Source organism: Neovison vison, chromosome 5, assembly GCF_020171115.1.
Source record: "Neovison vison isolate M4711 chromosome 5, ASM_NN_V1, whole genome shotgun sequence".
Taxonomy (NCBI): domain Eukaryota; kingdom Metazoa; phylum Chordata; class Mammalia; order Carnivora; family Mustelidae; genus Neogale; species Neogale vison.
The window spans coordinates 38,920,173-38,938,527 of record NC_058095.1 but is presented as its reverse complement, the minus strand read 5'-3'; the positions used below and the strand labels follow the sequence as shown (position 1 = coordinate 38,938,527).

General features: G+C 56.2%; 1 protein-coding gene across 2 annotated transcripts in view; it reads right to left on the bottom strand.

Annotated features, from left to right (window-relative positions):
- Nucleotides 1–4,229: 4,229 nt before the first annotated feature.
- The window catches only part of CUEDC1 (CUE domain containing 1), an 82,580-nt gene continuing 68,454 nt past the window's right edge, over nt 4,230–18,355 (bottom strand). For both annotated transcript variants that reach the window (XM_044248607.1, XM_044248608.1), the window contains exons 5-12: nt 14,955–15,081; nt 14,031–14,223; nt 12,633–12,719; nt 10,569–10,640; nt 9,692–9,785; nt 9,005–9,063; nt 8,113–8,183; nt 4,230–5,977 (exon numbers count right to left, since the gene is read on the bottom strand). In XM_044248607.1, coding sequence (XP_044104542.1) covers nt 8,116–8,183; nt 9,005–9,063; nt 9,692–9,785; nt 10,569–10,640; nt 12,633–12,719; nt 14,031–14,223; nt 14,955–15,081 — 700 coding nt within the window. In that variant the 3' untranslated portion in view covers nt 4,230–5,977; nt 8,113–8,115. The remainder of the gene's footprint in view (nt 5,978–8,112; nt 8,184–9,004; nt 9,064–9,691; nt 9,786–10,568; nt 10,641–12,632; nt 12,720–14,030; nt 14,224–14,954; nt 15,082–18,355) is intronic.

Genomic DNA, 18,355 nt, shown 5'->3' with positions numbered 1-18,355 from the left:
ATGCAGGTCCTGACTCGGGAAATCTGGGGTGGGGACCCCAAAACTCTGAATTCCAAACAATCGCCCAGGTTGATGCCAACACTGCTAATCTGTAGGCAGGGCAACCGACTGGTCCAAGTTTGCCCAGGACTCTCCCAGTTTTAGCATTGAGATTCACACATGGACCTAGAAACCAGGACATTCGGTCACTGGGTCCACAGAGCACACTTTGAGTAGCAAGGACGTAGCCAGCTGAGTTTGTGCTGAGCTTTGCAGCCCCTCACTCCGGAGCCCTTGGAATAATCCTCTTGACCTGATAAAGAGTTGTGACTCTTTAATCTCTAGAAATTAGGGTAGCTACTGGTTTGGTGGGGTGTAAAGCTTATGTAATCTTAGAGGCTCTTTTAAGGAAAAACAAGTACAAAAATATCCTTGTTTTGCAAAATTTGCAAAACATATAACCATGCAAATAGTAAATTCCCTTCCGTTTGGCCTCTGGCCTAACAGGTGCTCACTTTCTTGTGGGAGAATGATGTTGGCCTGTCAATAGCCAATTCTGAGAGAGACCACCAGGTGGCAGTAGATTTACACATCCCTCCTCAACCCGCGCCAGGCCCCCGCCCATCTCCAGAAATTTCTAAATCTTCCTCCAGCTGGCCTAGCCAGCTAATCCAACAAATTAATCTGTGCTGTGATAATGGGCAAAGGAGTTCATGTGCTTCTCTCTAAACAGCATATTTTTCATTTAATGGAAATGCTAAGAGACTTTTTTAAACCAAATAAAGAATGCTAATACATGAGTTCCAGGCACACTGTTGGATCACACATCACTATGGAGATGTTTTTAATCAGGGGGACCTTTTTGTGTTCAACAGATTGCATCTATGGAGAGGTTCTAGGTCTTATCACCTGTTCCCTCACCCCATTTTATAGCTTAGTGTTTAGGCACCAACTTGGGAGTTCAGCTCCCTGGGTAGTAAGTACTACCAATAATAAAGGGTCATGTTGAGTAAGGACCTTAACATCTCTGTACCTCAGTTTCCTCATCTGAGAAATGGGAGTGATCATACTGATTTCATATAATAGTTGTGGGGATTAGGTAAAATAATGTATATAAAGCACCCCAGAAAAGTTGCATATATGCAACTATAGTAAGCACTCAATAGGCAGCTATCATCTTCATCATCCCATGCCTCGCCTGCCTTCTGCCTTTTGCAAACAAAATTCTCCATCTTTCCTCCAACGTCAACCCCCTACCAGGTGCCTCAAGAGAACAGAGGGAGGTTTGAGTCCCCAGCATCGTAATAACATCGTAATAAGTTCTGGGGACACCATTCTCCAGACCCATGATCTCCTCACAGGCTGGGCTGAGCCTGGAGACACCAAAGCGCACAAAGCGGGAGGGGCACAGACTGGGCCAGAACTCCAGAGAGCCCAGCTCAGCACTTTTGCAGGAGGCAGACCTCCCATGTATCACCTCACGGATACCAGAAGCCCAACATTTGCAGATGAGCCTGGCATGTGAGGGCAGATGGATAAGGGGGTTGTCCCGCCCAGCCCGACTCCTTCCTAAGTCCTAGGAAGACACCGTTCAACACAGAGGGACTCATCGTGGAGCAGAGGCTTCATCCGCTGTTGGATCTGGGGAGCTCTCTTTGCCTTTTCTCCCCAATTCCCCTCTCTGGCTATAGTCAGCTTCAGTCAGCTACACTGAAAGGCAAAACAGTGACTGGTTCTCAAACTCCGTTACATGTTAGAACCACCTGAGGAGCCTTTGCAGTCCAGTTTCCAGATGTACAGCCTAAATCCCATACCAATGAAATCAGAATCTTTTGAGAATGAGACCCAAAATTTCAGAAATAATTCCAATAACAAGGCACCTGGCTGGGTGAGTGGAAGGAGTGTGCAAATCTTGATCTCAGAGTCATGGGTTCGAGCTCCATGTTGGGTGGAGAGAGAGAGAGAGAGAGAACGAATGAGAGAGAGAGAGAGAGAAAGAAAGGAAAAATAATTCCCATGTACAGCAAGTTTGAGACCTGATGTTCTCGAGTGGTGTTTCTCCCGCTTAAGTGTGCATCCAAGTCACCTGAAGAGTTTGTTAAAATTCTAGTCCAGGGGCACCTGGGTGGCTCAGTGGGTTAAAGCCTCTGCCTTCGGCTCAGGTCATGATCCCAGGGTCCTGGGATCGAGTCCCGCATCGGGCTCTCTGCTCAGCAGGGAGCCTGCTTCCTCCCCTCTCTCTGCCTGCCTCCCTGCCTGCTTGTGATCTCTGTTTGTCAAATGAATAAATAAAATTTTTTTTTTTTAAGATTTTATTTATTTGACAGAGAGAGATCACAAGTAGGCAGAGAGGCAGGCAGAGAGATAGAGGGAAGCAGGCTCCCTGCTGAGCAGAGAGCCCGATGCGGGACTCGATCTCAGGACCCTGGGATCATGACCTGAGCCGAAGGCAGCGGCTTAACCCACTGAGCCACCCAGGCGCCCTGAATAAATAAAATCTTAAAAAAAAATTCTAGTCCAGTAGGTCTAGGGTAGACCCTGAAATTCTGTGTTTCTATCAAGTTCCAGATGATACAAATGCTGCTGGTACCTAGCACAGATTTTGAGTAGCAAGGTTGTAGAACTGTGCTTCTCAAACTTGGCATGTACCAGAATCATCCAGAGGGCTTGTTAAAATACTCACAGTTTCAGAGTCCATGGGTCTGGAGTAGGGCCCCAGGCGACGCTGGTCGGGTGGGCACCAGGAGCCCACTTGGAGCAGCAGGGCTGGGGAGCGTAGAACAGAGGTTTTGGAATCAGGCAGCCTGAGGGCCTGTTTCTGGCTTCACACCTTACTAGCTCTGTAATCTTGCCAGTTACTTAACCTTTCTGAATTGTCATTTCATCATCTATCAAGTGGCCATTATTGGGTAAGATTAATTGAGCTAATATGAAACACCTACCAGACTTCCCAGTGTGCCGGTCCTCAAACTTGATTGCAAATTTAAATTACTTGAGGAGCTTTAAAATAAATCACTCCATGGTTGTTGATTTAATTTGTCTGGGGTACTGGGCATCAGGATTTTTTTTTTTTAAGCATTCAGGTAATTCTGGGCAGCCAGTACTAGGTGGTGGCCTGGCGCTGTGGCTCCAGACACCAGAATCAGATTGCTGGGCTACATTCCCCGAGTAGCTCTGACTCAGTATGTCTAGCCTAGGGCTGAGAACTGGCATTCCTAACAAGTCCCTAAGTGTCAGTACTATGCTCCTATACTCTGGGGATTACACACCTATCAGTAAAAAATGCACAAGGCCAGGGCGCCTGGCTGGCTCCGTCAGTAGACCACTAGATTCTGGACCTCTGGGTTGTAAGTTCAAGTCCCAAGTTGGGTACAGAGATTACTTAAAATCTTTTAAAAGAGTAGGGTTAGGTTAAAGATTAAGTTTGGGTTGCCCTCCTGCAAACAGTACGCATGGAAAGCATCACCAGCTGTCCCTGGGTCTGGCTGGGGCTGAGGGAGAACCTCTTTCTAAGGAGGGCGGGAGGAACCCTCATTGTTCCTTCAGAGGCTGAGTTCAAATGTGGCATGGGGGAACGGCAGTGGCCTTGGCCTGGGTGACTGGGAGCCCAGAAACAAGGTGCGTGGGTGGAAGCCACAAGGAGAGCTTTGGGCTCAATACAAGAAAGACATTTTTAACCTTGAGAACTGCCCTCTGGAAACGGCAGCAGCTTCCTCTTTTGGCAGTGCGTTCCCTGGCCTGGGAGGTGGTCTGGCTGAGCTGCGGAGGGGAAAGGCAGAGGTGCTTGCACGGGAAGATGTCTGCGGGTCTTTGAAGTCTGGCATTGCATATCCCAGCAGCCTCTCCTCAGCGACTCCAGAAGCTTTCTGTTTATTTGGGGAAATGATGCGCTGGAGCTTTCCTGGCAGACTGGCTTTTCCCCTTGGTGTTTTCCTTTGCCTATCAGCTAGTGGTTTACTTTCCCAGGGCAAACAGGAGAGCGCCTGCGCTTAGCAAAGCCAGCAGGTTGGCGAGCTTGCTGTGCGGGTAGCAGGTGTTGCCTCCGGAGTGCACTGCCACAGGAGAGCTAAGCCCTTGGGACCTTACACACGCTGTGGGTTAACTGGTTAACGGGGGACTTTGGGGGGGAGGGTGGAGAGTGGCGAGGCAGGTGGCCCTCGGGAGTGACAGGGGCTCCAGGAGGCCAAACCCTGCCCAGGGCACGAAGAGAAAAGAGAAGGGTCCAGCCCACACTGCGGGCCACATCAGAGCACCAAGAGAACACCAAGTCTTTATTACAGGAATTCCTATGAAACAGCTCCAAGAAAAAAACCCACACATAGGAGAAAACACAACTAACAAAGCAACACACACAGACTTGGGGCTGGGGCTTCCCCCCGCCATGCGCTGGGAGGGGTCAGGGCCACAGCCCGGGGGGCCTCTCCTCTGCCCCAGGGGCCAGACCATCTGGAGCTTGGCCTGGCGGCCTGGGGGCTCACGGGGGTGGGGGGAGCTCTGGCCAGGTCGCAGGGAGCAGCGGAGGGCGGGAGGTCCCCACGCCAGCGCCCCAGGCCCTGCACAGCCGCCAAACTTGGTCAGGCGGAGTCGCGTCCGTCCCCCCAGCCCGCGGGGCCGCCTCTCCAGAGCGCGTGGGGTAAGCTGAGCCTCCCAGTGGACCGGGGCCTCAGTGGAATGAGGTGCGACTGTGCCCGCCACGCCCTCATTATCTCGGGGTGACTTGTGGCCACCAGGCCCCGCCAAGGCGGAGCTCCCACTCCCCACCTAACAAGGTTGGGCTGGGCAGGTTCCCCACTTCGGGGAGGGAGGGGGAACCCCTCGTGCCTGCCCAGGCTCCCTGGCTCTCCAGAGAGGTCAGCGCGTTCCCATCTTGGAGGCTGGCTGGAGAGACTGGGCCAGCCACCCTCCCACTGGCAGTGGTTGGTGCCTGCTAAGGCTTGTGGAACCAGAGTGTGCCTTCGCAAACCATTCACTGTCTTGTTCTTGGCAAGAGGCACCAGGAAGCCCTTCCGCCCCAGGCACCCCCCCCCACCAGGGCTGGCCACCTCTTCCCCTTGCTTCTCAGTCCTGCACTTTCTCAAGGGTCACCTCAGAACCTGCTGCTGCCCACCCTTAGTGACAGCAGGACTTCTACTCAGAGCCCCCATGAGCCCCCACTGTTAAGTGACTGAAGGGTCCCATCCAGAATCCGCTTTGGTCTTCTGCCTCAGTCCAGAATACTCCTGCCTCGCCAAGAGTCCCCCAGCTCCAGGGTGGCCACCTTCCCCACCCCTGGCAGGGGCCTGTGCCAACCCCTAACAGAGGCAGTTGGCGGGGCCCTGGCAGGGTGGCCAGTAACTCACTCTTTACAGTGGCCCGTCACTCCTCAGAGGAGCCTGAGTGACTGCCCAGCGCTCTCCCACCCATGGCTCTGGCCAGGGGTTGTACCAACGGCAGGCCTGGGCGAAAGGCCAAGATGCAGGAAGCCATGGGAATAAAGGATGCAAGGTGCCCAGATGGGAGCTGGGGATGGGGATAGGGGGTCCGGCAGTATCTGGGGCCCAGAAGGAGAGATGGGGAAAGGAGGGGGCAGGGGCTCCCCCTTCAGGGGCTTCACCATCCTGCCCTTTCGGGTACTCCATCCTTGGCATTTTTTCTGGGATTTTTTAAAGTAAGCGGCAGGGCGGCGGGGTGGGGGTGGGGGTATGTGGTGGTGGTTCCTGCATTTCCACTCAAGGCCCACAGAACAGCCTGGCTACAAGAGGGGCTAGGATGGGCTGCTGCCCCTAGGGCCCCAGCTCCTTCCTCCAATCACAGCACAAAACTCCAAAGTTCTAAGTCCCATGGAAAGTGGCAGTGACGGTGGCAGTGGTGGGGCTGGACCGTGGCTGGAGAATCACCAGGCCTCAGTCCTTGGCGCCATCTGTCTGGCGGCAGCTGGGCCCTTCAGCTGGGGGCCAGTTTGGCTCTCCGGCCACCTCCACCAGGTCAGACATCTCCGGCGAGGAGGAACTGCTGGCATCTGGTAGGGAAAAGAGATGGAAGAAGTCTGGAGCTTCTGGAGCCCACTGGAAAGACCACTGGAGCCCAGTGGTCTCTCCTTGTCCCTGCAGAGCAATCCCTGCAGAGATGGTTGTAGGCAGAAAGTCCCAAAGACAGGCGCCCTCTCCTTCCAGGTACTCTATGCCAGCGTTGAAACTCTGCCCAAGGCCATGTCCCACCCTCCAAATCCAAGCTCCTAGAACAGCAAGAGCAGGGCCTCTGGCAGCTAGAGATGGAGTGGGGGCTGGAATTCCAGGGGGCAGAAGCGTATAGGAAGGGCTCAGAGGTGGGGAAGTAGCCAGCCCATTCTGGGAATGCAGCGGTAGCTCAGGGAGCTACACCAAGGGGACCTGTAGGGGCAGAAAATAGATTGGGGTCAGAATTTGGTGGGCCCCATACAGCAGGCCGAGGAGTTCATAAACCTCTCCTCAGAGCGCTCACTCCAACATCAAGGGAGAAAGGGCAGAAGAGTGGTGTTCTGGTGACGAGGGAACAGAGTTGGGCAGTGAAGACCCTAGCAGCCGTGAACCCGGTGATGGGAGTCTACCAGCACAAGCTGGAAGGGAGAGGAGAAATGAAACAGGGAAGACCGGAGGAGAAGCTGCCTGGCTCCCAGTGACTTCAGACCCAGGGCTGGAAAGACGGTCGTGGGCACAGCTGGTATGCAGAGTGGATGTGGAAGACTGACTGAGAGGGAGGGTCAGAGTTAGGGGCCCACTGCGCAGAGGTCTTGCTGTTGCTGTGAAGAAGGGCAGTGACTGCCAGAGCGTGGGATCGAGAGAGTCAAGGGCAGAGCTCCCAGGAGAGCAGGACTACGGGACTAGGAGGAGCCCCCAGGAGCAGCATGGGAGAAGCAACAGCAGATAGGAAGAAGGCCCAGGATTCTTGGGCCACAGGGGTAGGCAGGGAACAGTTTCAAGAAAGACTGCAGGCATAGCCTGCAGAAGGGAGCACCAGAGGGTGCAGAACGGAAGGACCTGGACCTGGGGTGACCTTCCTGCATCAGTCCAGGGGTGGTGGGACGGCTGCCGCCTGCAATGGGTCAAAGAGGCTGTCACTTTTTCGTAAGCTGGGCAATGAAGGAAAATAATGAAAACTCCTGGTTCTTAAGCCGGGGAGGAGGAGGAGGGTGTAGGCTTGAGGAAGGAGCTAGAAAGGGAAAAGCTAGGCAACTCGGGAGAGAAATGATGATGGCAAGGTCCTGATGTGTGTGTGTGGGAGGGGGGCTCTTTGGAGCAGACATGATTTCCCGGGGGTCGGGGGAAAGGGGAGGGAATGGCAGCAGCAGAGAGGGAGGCAGTCAGCTGGAAGTGGTGTGAAGGCCAGCTGCCCAGGCTGGTTGATCCACGGCCACAACGACCATCCCGAGGGCAGCGAGCCATGTCATCAAAGCGTGAGGGCCACACCTGCCAGCCTGTCCATGGCTGGGGGAAGCCCTGGAGACGCTGGCCACCAGGACCAGGACAGCAGCCTGGGGAAGGGTGGGTGGGCCGCCTCCTGATGGGGAGGGCCCAGACCAGGGAACAGGTTCTACTGAGCCCCAGAGGGGGCACTGACATTCCCTGGTTTGTTGGCAGTCAGGGAGGCACCGAAGAGCAGGAGAAGCAGCCCGAGGGCCTGGGGCCAGCAATAGCACTGCCTGGAGGGAGACTGGTTCTTCCTGTGGTTGTGAAAGATTGCAGAGCACCCAACCCAAGCTGGCAGTGGGACAGCTCTGTGTGTGCATGGCTGTGGGGAGGCCACGTCAAGTTTTCCTAAGTCGTCCCCTTACTGTGCAGTATGTGTCCTGAACTGTCTTTCACATGGGCTGTCAACCATCAAGGTCAAAACTGACTTTTCCCCCTTGTTCCCAGGATCTAGCACAGGCAGGTGTGACTACTCTGCTAAATGAATAAATAACAAAAAAAAAAAAGGAAAAAAAAGGAAACTCAAAAGACCGGTTTCCATCCAGAGACCATGTCCCCCGCCACAATGAAAGGGGAAGAAAACCAGGGTCTGTGCCATCCAGTTGCCTGAGCCCAATGCCCCTGGATCCCTGGGAAACCCCTGGGGTGTGGGGCATATGGTAGGCCCCACCTTGGGCAGTCCCCGGGCCGCTGTGGCTCCAGGCCTTACCTCTTATTGTCCTTCCCTTAGGGCTTCCTCCACCTTGGGTACCTCCTGTCGCCGTCCCCGAAAGTCTTCATCTGAAAAGGAGAGGCAAGTTGCCTCCTGCTCCACCGTGCAGGGCCTCATCAGGCATGTCCCCCGGGCCAGGCAAGAGAGCTGACCCAACATTCTCCATCCCTTTTGTTTGCTGGGGCACATGCTGATCCTAGGGTGGGCGGGGTGGGGAATGTATGGGTGCTAAGAGGCACCAGAGCACGGCGTGGGGTTAGGACACCTGACTGCTGACCTGGCTCCATCACTGAGCTTGGACAATTTCTTCCCTCAGCTTCCTCATCTGTAGACTGCGTGGGGGAAGTGGTACCTTCCCTACAGCCTCTAGCACCCTCCTAGCCCTTGTTTCCAGATGTCTCCTGACCCCTCAAGTGCCCCTCTGCTCTGAGGCACGAGGATCAGATTCAGCTGCGGGTCTGCCAGGGTCTAAGGCAGTGTCTTCTGGCCCATATGGCCTTTGGGAGGGACTGGATGAACACTGAAAGTTCTCTGGGCCCAGAGACTGAAACTGCATAGTGCTTGGTTCTCCAAGTGAGGCCCCTCCACGTGGGTCGGTGTGTCTGTCCCCTCCCACCCTAGAGAAGAGACCCTGGAAACAGCACCTGACACTTTGTGCTCCAGGTAGAGACCTAGGTGGAGGTGCTGCTGGGGCCCCCTTTGGGGGGGGTGGAAGAAACGGAGAGGCCATATGAACCAAGAGGGAGGACCTATTTCTTTGGGTCACCTGCCCACCTCCCAAGATGTGTCCCCCAGGTTGGGTCCACCCATGAAACACCAGGCCCTCCTCTTGAAGGGTCACCGATGACAAGGAACTTAGCATGAAGCTCCCCACCCCGCCTAGACTCACCACAAGTGTGGCCCTCCACGTCATCTAGGAGGTTAGCCGTTGACACCGCAGCTCCCAGCCTGCCAGGCCATTCAGGAAAACGGTCTCAACGATGCATGGGCACTGCCGTCATCCGCCCAGTTCTACCAGTCCCTGTCTCTGGCCTCTACCACCCACTCCCAGCTCAGGGACATCTACCACACCAACATTACCCCCAACACTCCCCAAAGCCTCCTTTCCCTGGGATCAGGGGAACAGCCAGGGCCCCACTTTCTCAGCCAGCTCCCATCTCTGGGGATGGAGAAGGGAGTTCCCTTCTGTTCCCCTTTGGCTGCCCAGCTTCGAAAATCCTGGGCCCATGTAACAAGCATGGGTGGGAGTCTGGGTTAAAACGTGGAGAACCTTATTTTTACTCAAGAAACTGAAAGCAAGAAGGCAGGGCCCAATGTGCTTGAAATGGAGAGGCGGCAAGATCTATGGGTCAATTCAACTCATGAAATTAGGGAGAAGTGTGATGATTTCAGTGAAAGAACCACGTTTTCTCCCAAGAGTAGATGAGCCCAGCCAGAAAGTGAAGATGTCATGAGAGAACTCAAGACCCCAGAGAAGTGGGATACGCTGGCCTACTCCCCAGCCCCGTAGTGGGGTCAAAGGGGTCAGCTCCCTCAGCGTCCACGCCCCCACCCTGCGCCAGGCCAGAAAGGATACGACTGGTGCTTGGACAAGTGTTTCCTCTTTGACTTCCTCATCCTGGTCTTCTCGGAGAAGGCCCTGGCCAGCTCGAAAAGCTTCCTCCGGGTGGCTGAGGCAGAGAGACCTGTGAGCCACAGCCTCAGGGCCAACCCTGGGGTGGTGGCAGGCAGCGGGGCGAAAGGAATGCAGGGGTGCCCCCTCCTCCCCCAGCAGGGAGGCTGCCACCCCAGCAGGCCTGCAGGGGCAGCACAGGCCACCAAGAGAGGGGCCCGCCGGCAGGCAGCCCGAGATCCAGGCATTCCTGCCCCAGCTGCGGCAGTCAGCAACACTCTTGGCTGTCTTTCCCGCCGCCTCCCCCGCCCCCTTTGCCACCTCCAGAGTTGGTTCTGGGATTTCCATGACTAATCCGAGATTTTCCCCGAAATGGAGCCTGGAAGGGTGGCAGCCTCATTCACACATGCTTGTGTGGTGGGGAGAGGAGAAGGAAGGCTAGGTGCACCCTGGCTGGCAGGACTTTGTGGGAAGAGGTCACAAACCCTGGGGCCTCCCGCCCACAGAAAGTGGGCTTAGCACAGGCCCCCCCACTCATCAGGCCTGGCCAAGTCCCCTCAAGCCACAGAGGACATGAACTCTAAAACTGGGGTGGAAGTCGGGGGGTGGGGAGGGCCACACATTATTATTTTTCTACAGACAGCTGGCTCAAGAGGATTTAAAACTTAATTTGTATCCAGACTCAGCTGCAGAGGGAAGTGAGGCAGGAACCAGCCTGCGATTAAAATGTCACTTTGGTTCACCAAGAGTCCTCTTCAAAACTCCAGCTGGCTCCCTCCCTCCTGTGAGGCCACAGGGCTTGTCTTCGAAGAGATGGGGAGGGGGCAGAGGCTGGACTCACATTTTCCCATGTGTTTCAACTTGTCCCTGAATAAGGCATCTTCAGACACAGCAGGATTGGCGTCACTGGTTCCTGAAAGGGGAAGGCATCTCTGAGGGCTGGCTGGAGAGGGACAGCAGCTGTCCAAGGCCCCCAGGGGGTAGTGGGTCAGGGCCGCCGGCCCCACAAGACAGGGGTTCGGCCCAACCCTTCCATCTGAGGAAAGGGGCAAAAGATCAGGCTTCTTCCCTAAAGACACTAGGGATCTGAGGAACACTTCTTTCTCCACAGAGCCCTCCTTGCTTGGTTTCTTTGTGTACAAAGCAGGACCACGGCTGGGGTGCCTGGGTGGCTCAGTGGGTTAAAGCCTCTGCCTTCAGCTCAGGTCATGATCCCAGGGTCCTGGGATCGAGCCCTGCATCGGGCTCTCATCTTAGCAGAAAGCCTGCTTCCTGCCCCCCACCACTCTGCCTGCCTCTCTGCCTACTTGTGATCTCTGTCAAATAAATAAATAAAATCTTAAATAAATAAATAAATAAATAAATAAATAAAAATGTTGTTTAAAAAAAAACAAAGCAGGACCATGGTATGGTCCGCTGTATGCGTGGAGAGCCGCTCCCACAGCCTTCCAGCTCCCCGCTTCTCTGACCAACTCCGCATTCCGTGAAGTCATGCTGGCAAGTTGGTGGGAGTATTTACATCACGGGAGTCACCCGACGCTAAGCACTGGGGTTTCCCCTGCACCCTGAACTGCCGCTGGCCTGCAGCCCGACCCGGTGTGAGAGCTACTACGGGAATAGAAGGGAGGGGCGGGCACAGAGCAGGCCTTTGGCTGCGGTGATTCCCTTCTCCTTCCTGCCTGGGTTGGTCCCTCCATTACTCCCTCCAGACATGAAGTTCTGGACTCATTAGACATAGGAATGAAGACAAACCCAGCTGCCACCTAGAGCCTCCCCGCTCACCCAGCGCCCTTCTAAAGCTCCTGCTCTCCACCCTGCAGCTCAGCTAATCCCAAGTCACCTTGCCTGCTAAGTCCCCTGTGAGTCATTATGATCCATCTCAGCAGCCCTCGTGTGTCGAGTTCATTCAGGATCAAGGACGAGAGACTGTCGTTAAAACTCCCAGATGCACATCTGGTGGGGCCTAAGCTCCGAGCCTGTTGCTTATGAATCGGTTCCATGGGATTTTCTCTCTTTGAGCCGGGATCAGCAGAGCTCCCCATCCCTCTGCCCCTCCACCCCACTCTTCCGTGTGATGTAAGGTCGGCCTCAGGCAGAAGCTGTTGCTGCTCTCTCTGCAGTGGGCAGCCTATGTGTGGCTGGGGGCGCTGGCTGGCTAGGGGCCGTGAGGCACACAGAGGGACACATGGGTGGGGTCCAGGTGTCCAGTATGGAACCCAGGCCTTCTGGCCCTCTCTGCCCATGTTCCCAGCTCCAGCTTGACCCCTGTTTGTGCATCCCAATAGCCTGCTGTCCAATCCTGGCCCTCCTTCAGTGAGCTAGGGCTCCCAGAGGGGCCTGGCCCTCTACTGAAGCAATTCTTCCCTCTCACCATCTTGTACATGAAGCTCAAGATTCTCTTCCTCCAGCATGAGGGTGGGGCCCAGCCAGGGTCAATATAGCCTCGGCCCGTGAAGGAAAGAACCATGCCCTCCTCACCATGAGCAGTTGCTCTTAGCAGTGTGTCCTCAGCTCTGCTGGCTTTAGCCATCTCTTGGATGTTTCTCTTGCATTCCCCATGAGACCATAAGATCCCCCAGGGCAGAGAACCATGGGACAGCTATGCTGTGGTGTGTCCCTTCTTGCCCATGCTCTAGGCACCTTCTAAGCAGTTCAGCCGGACATGAGCCAATCCCAGGGGAGCTCCAGCAGCCATTGGATTGGCAAGAGTCCGAGTCTGCCAAGTAGAGGGGCCACATCACTCTGGGTGAGTGTGCTGATGGGCTCGGTGGTGGGCTCAGAACCTGCCCCTCCAGCCTCTTTCCCCCCCATCCTTCCCCAAACTCCAAATCTGCAAAGTGCAACTGAAACCGGGGAGTTGAGCCTCTCTGCCCTCCAGACCTCTCTCCCAGGAAGCCAAGGTTACCTGGGGCAGGACACGGAAAGCCAAAGTCGTTTCCCACAGCCACGCTGCTGCTGGATTTGGATTTCTGGGACTCATATTTCAAACGATCTGGAAAATGACCACATTGCTGTCAGGACAGTGAGCTCTCTCCCAGCGGCTCCCTGGGCTGAGGTGCAGGAAGGCTGCCAGAGACCAAGCCCTCAGATCTCACAGGACACACACAAAATATGTGCACACATGTCTTCTGGCTCTCCAAGAACCAGCTGGGCCACAGAAACTCCGGCCCTCACAAGCACCTGGAACTGCAGGAGACCACACTTAGGTGGACCCTGAGACATCACACAGTCTGACAATTCACTGATAAGGAAAGGCCCTGGGGCGCCTGGGTGGCTCAGTGGGTTCAGTGTCTGACTTTTTCCACTTGGCTCAGGATCTCGGGGTTGTGAGATCAAGCCCCACGTCCATCTGGGCTCCATGCTCGGTGGAAAGTCTGCTTGGTATTCTCTCTCCCTCTCCCTTTGTTCCTGCCCCCGCGTGTGCTCTATCTCTCAAATAAATAAATAAATCTTTTTAAAAAGTAAAATAAGGGGTGCCTGGGTGGCTTGGTCAGTCAAGCGTTTGCCTTCAGTTCAGGTCATGATCTCAGGGTTCTGGGATCGAGCTCCGAGTGGGGCTTCCTGCTCAGCGGGGAACCTGCTTCTCCCTGTCCCTCTGCCCCACCCCCTTCTCCTGCTCACTCTCTCTCTCTCTCTCAAATAAATTAGTTAATTAAATTAAAGGCAAGGCAAGACCAGGCCCTGAGGCCCCCCAGCACCTGTACTGCAGAGCTGGGGCGCCTTCTCCCTGCACACCTGATTCTTCCCAACTACACACTGCCCGTCACATACACGCATGTATACACTCCCACTGGGACCCTCATAAGACAGACCTCCCACAGACCCCTCACTATACCCCACTCGAAACACACTCCCACCCTGCAGGGGAAAGGCTGCCAGGTTGCGGAGTAAGGTCTCCAGCCAAAGACAACCCAAACTGCCAGAAAATTTGAGAGCTCCTGCTCTGCCAGCCTCTGTTCAGGGAGGCACCCCTGGACCCCACTCCAGACACGTGGTACCAAGGCCTGTGCCTGGCACCCAGCGATGTGCAGGGGAAAGAAGAGGGCCTACAAAGGCACACCTCTCTTCCTCTGAGTCCCAGGGAAGGAGAAGAGTTGGCCGGGGACTCGTGTCCCTGTTGGCAGAATTCTGGGGTTCCCACAGGATAACACGGTGGGGGCCGTGTATCAACGGGCCCAAGACCACCTTGGCCTCCAGCTCTGTGCCGCCTCTGAGCCCCAAGGCTGAAGCCACTCCAGCTCCCCTCCCCAGCCACAAAGCCGTGGCCACAGTGCCCCCCCCCCACCCGGCCCCGGGGCACCACCTCTCTCCAGGGCCAGCAGGAAGTCCCGGTTGCGCTGCAGCTCCTTCATGAACTCCTCATTCTGCAGGAAGAGCGCAATCCTCTCGTCCTCCAGGTACTGCTTCCAGCGGTTCTCCTGGTCCCGCGGCGCGGGCCCAGCCACAGAGGACAGGCCTCCCTCGCTGTTCCTGGGCTTGGAGCCGCCAGGGTTACCCTGAGGAGGGGATTAAGGGCTTTGAATGGCTGCTCACCAGGGCACGTGCTGCAGAAACATCCATGTGTATCTGGGGGCGCACATGTCCTTTCCCAGCTTCCTCCAGCCGCGCTCTGGGGCCTGTACCTGCTATCGGGCCCTAGTGGTCAGCCGAAACCTAACTTAGCAGGCCAGAAACCTCTCTGCTGCGGGAGAAGCAAGGACTTAAAAACGATGTTTCCTCCCCCTTGGGCCACCCGAGCCCTCATCTACAACCTGAACAGTCCTGAAAAGTGATCTGCAAGCCATGCGTTAGCTTGGCTAGCTCCCCATGGAGGTCCAGGCTCAAAACTCTCCCTATTCTAGCTGCCTCAGGGTGAGGCTCCCTTCCTGCAAGGGCCCCTGAGGCCGTGCCCACATCAGGGGGAAAGGCTGCCCCTGGCCCTATCCCAGAGGAGGGTGGGAAGGTGCCCGGACCCTCTGCCATTGGCTGGCCCCATGCCCACCTCCCTCCAGCCTGGGGTAATGGCAGTAGCCACAGACTCCTCCGGGCTGTCACCTTCCCTGGGTGGAACAGGAAACCTCCAGGCCCAGACAGGAAACGAGGCTTTTGGTTCAGCATTCTTTCCCTGTGAACCCAGGCCAACAGAAATAGCTCAGCCCGGGCTTAAACATCAGGAAGTGAAATGGGCTGGCACAAACCGGGGGCGAGGAGAGATGCTAGAAGGCCACTGCCCCTGCACCCCCATTACCTGTATGCTGTCCAGCTGCTGGGGCAGGATGCGGAGAAAGTCATCCGGGAGGTTGCCCAGCAGGGGTGGGTTCCAGTTACGATAGCGCCTATGGCTTGATGCAGGTCCGGAGCCCAGCACATCGATGCTGGAGAATGAGAGGTAACAACGAAGAGGGAACAGTCAGGCCCAAACACAGGAGTCCCGGCCCATCACACCAGCGATCCTGCTCAGAATGGCATTTCTGCTCTGAAGCTTCCCACGGCCTCCAGGACAAAGGCCCAGTGCTCTATCTCATCCTTCCGATCAGGCCTCTGCTAACCTCCGTCTCAGGCCCTGGCCGGTGCAAGACAGTCCTCACTTTCTGGCCACTCTGTGCCCTCAAGTTCTCTAGGCCTGGAGCCCTCAGTGTTCTTGGCACTCAAGCCGGGTGTCATGGGTTTACATGCGGATGTTTACGAATGTCCTCCCAAGATGGCAGGCACAGCCCGAGCAACCCAGCACAGTGCGAGCTCACGGCTGCTGAGGAACAGGTGTGCTCCCAGTGACCAGACCCAGAAGCCAGGCCAGCTGCCCCAATGCTGGTTGGCTGGGGTGGGGGACATGGGGATGGCGGGATCCCTACAGAGCAGAGCGGATCCAGGCTCTAGTTCTGGCTCAGTCATAGTTGGCAGGGTGGTCCTGGGCAAGACCCTGCTCCCCTCTGGGATGAGCTTCATCATGGAAAAACCCGTCTCCCTGCCGAGGTGGGCAGGAGCCCCTCGTGAGGCTGTGTCTTGGGCAGTGTTGGGAAGAGGCCACACTGAAGGCGGGGATGGAAAGGTTCCTGCTGCAAGGGGTACCCAGGGGTAGCTTTTCATAAGCAAGGTGCCCTGCTGGAGGTCCGTGTGCCATGGCAGAGGCCATCAGCAACGGGGGTGCGGCGGGGACAGGAAGAAAAGCAGTGGCAGGGGTCCTTCCTGACCCTTAGGCCCCCCCCAACCCGCACTGCCCTCGGGGCCGGAGGGCAGCCCGGGGCCAGGCCAGGAGCTCCCCACCCCTCCTCAGCAGCCTGCAGCGTGGCAACCGCAGGACACGTGTTCTGCTGAATCAGGGAAATGACACACACAGAAGGCAGCGGGCCGGGGGCGGTGGGGCCGGCCGCTCTCGCCTGGCTTTGATTTGTCTCCAGCTCCAGGAATCCCGCCCGCCCCCTCACTGGAGGGGAGCTTTTCCGGGCTGCCGCTGACTGTGGAAATAACTTCCTTTCCTTTTCTATTTTGGGCGGGTGGCCTGGAAGGGCGAAGGGGGGCGGCGGCAGACGGGGATAACAAGCTGCTAAGTGCGCTGTGGGAGCCAAGGGAACCCTCCCGCCCGCCTCATCCACCCTCTCGCCGCACAGGTGAGGGAAGGCCCCAGAAGAGCCTGCATTTTAACCCAACCCAGGACTCCGAGTCCGAGGCAGATCACTCTGCCGCCTTCTGTCCCTGTTGGAGGCTTCACTTCTCCCAAGGGCCTGAGGCAGGGGAAAGGATGCCCCCTCTCCCAGGGACGTGCAGACCACCTGTGGTTGGCCTTAGCCCAGAGAATTCCTCTCCAGGGTCTTCCCCTAGGTCACGGGTACCCACTCCCAACTCAACCACACCCAAGTCACCCAGGAAAGTGAGGAGGGAGAACCCCAGTGGTGCACTGAGACACCTCTAGCCCTTTGTTACTGAGCCCAAGAGGGGACGGGGACAAGGAGCAGGAGAACCTCCTCAGCCCAGTTTCCCTGGCTGCTGGGCTCGTGGTCCCGAGAAAGGTCGGGCTCAGCCCTTCTGGGGCCACAGGCCCTGGCAAAGGCAAAGATGAGGTCAGCCGCAGCTGCAAGAGCCAGGGGGGCCCTGAGCCCAGGCGGCCCAGTCAAATCCATTGTGGTCGGAAAGGAATGTCAGAAATGAGCTGAGAGGCAAATAAAAAACTTCCAAGGCTGTAATTTCAACGGGAAAACGGCAGGTGGCCTGTGCGGAGGGGTAGCTCTGGGTCTCAGAGACCTCCTTCATTCCTAATTCCGGAGATAGCGGCAAGGGCAGGCTGGAGGAAGGGAAGGAGAGAGAAGGCTGCGAGGCTCTCCTGGCCCAGACCCTCCGTCCCAGGACCCCAAAACTAAAATTTTCTCATCAGACCCCCAGGTTTACCCATGGACCATCAGACCCTAGAAGGATTTCAGATATAAACCTTCCAGGCAGGATTTTTGGTAGAGTGGACACTGAAGGATGCCTGGGGGGCTCTGTGGGTTAAGCAGCTGCCTTCAGCCTGGGTCATGATCCCAGCATCTTGGGTCAAGTCCGCATTGGGTTCCTGGCTCAGCAGGGAGCCTGCTTCTCCCTCTGTCTGCTTGTACTCTAGCTCTCTCTCTCTTGAAATAAACAAATAAAATACTAAAAAAAAAAAAAAAAAAAAAAAGAACGGACACTGAGGACCAGAGAGAATCAGGCCCTGTATGTCAGGGACACACAGACCGTGTAGGTAAAACCTGGGCCCAGGGGTCCTCACTTTCCAGGCACTCATCACTGGGATCACCTTGCCTCTCTGTTGTCTCAGCAGGCCAAGCTCCCAAACCCTGCCCCACCAGAAGCCCCTCAGGTGACTGGAGGAGCCAAAGGGGCCTCCTGCTATGCCTCCTCCCCTCCAGCCCCAGCAGCCAGAGATTCTAAAACACTAACCAGATCCCATCACTCTCCAACTCAAGCCTGCTGGCTGTAAAATAAGGCTAAACTCTTCAAAGGACCCACAGAGCCCCCATGATCAGCTTACCTCTCCAGCTTCATGGCCATTCCATTTTCTGGAGTTCCCCAAAGCTCCCGAATGGTTCCCCTTCTCCTGCCTCCTGGCCTTTGCACATGCTATTTCCCTTGCCTGAAACGCCCTCCTGTCCTCTGCTTCATCAGGACAAGTGTGGACATGAATTCCTCTAGACAGACTTTTCTTGTCTCCCCACCTCCAGTCTTTGCCTCCCCCCCACCTCTAATCTCCTCAGGGGGGCAAGGCAGTGCTGTATTCATCTCAGTATCACACAGATGGTTCAGCACCTGCATACTACAGAAGACTCGGTAACAGGTGGAATGAATGTTCCAGAGAGAGAGACTGAACGAGACCCTGGAAACAGCCTGCCAGTGGACCTGGCTGAGCAGGGCCATCCTGGGGCAGAGCCTGGCCCTGCTTCTTCTGAACACTGGCCTCTGCAGGAAGCCTCACCACCGGTCTCAATATTCCATGTTGGAGCTCAGAGGCCAGCTGTGCAGCCCGGGTGGGAAGGAGCAGTCAAGCACAGGTGACAGGTCTGATCCCTGCCTGGGACTGTGCTAAGTGCTCCATGTGCAGTATTTTCGATCCTTGCAGCAGTGCTGAGCTGGAGATTAGTATTCCTATCCACAGGTGAGGGGAGCGAAGCTCAGAGAGGT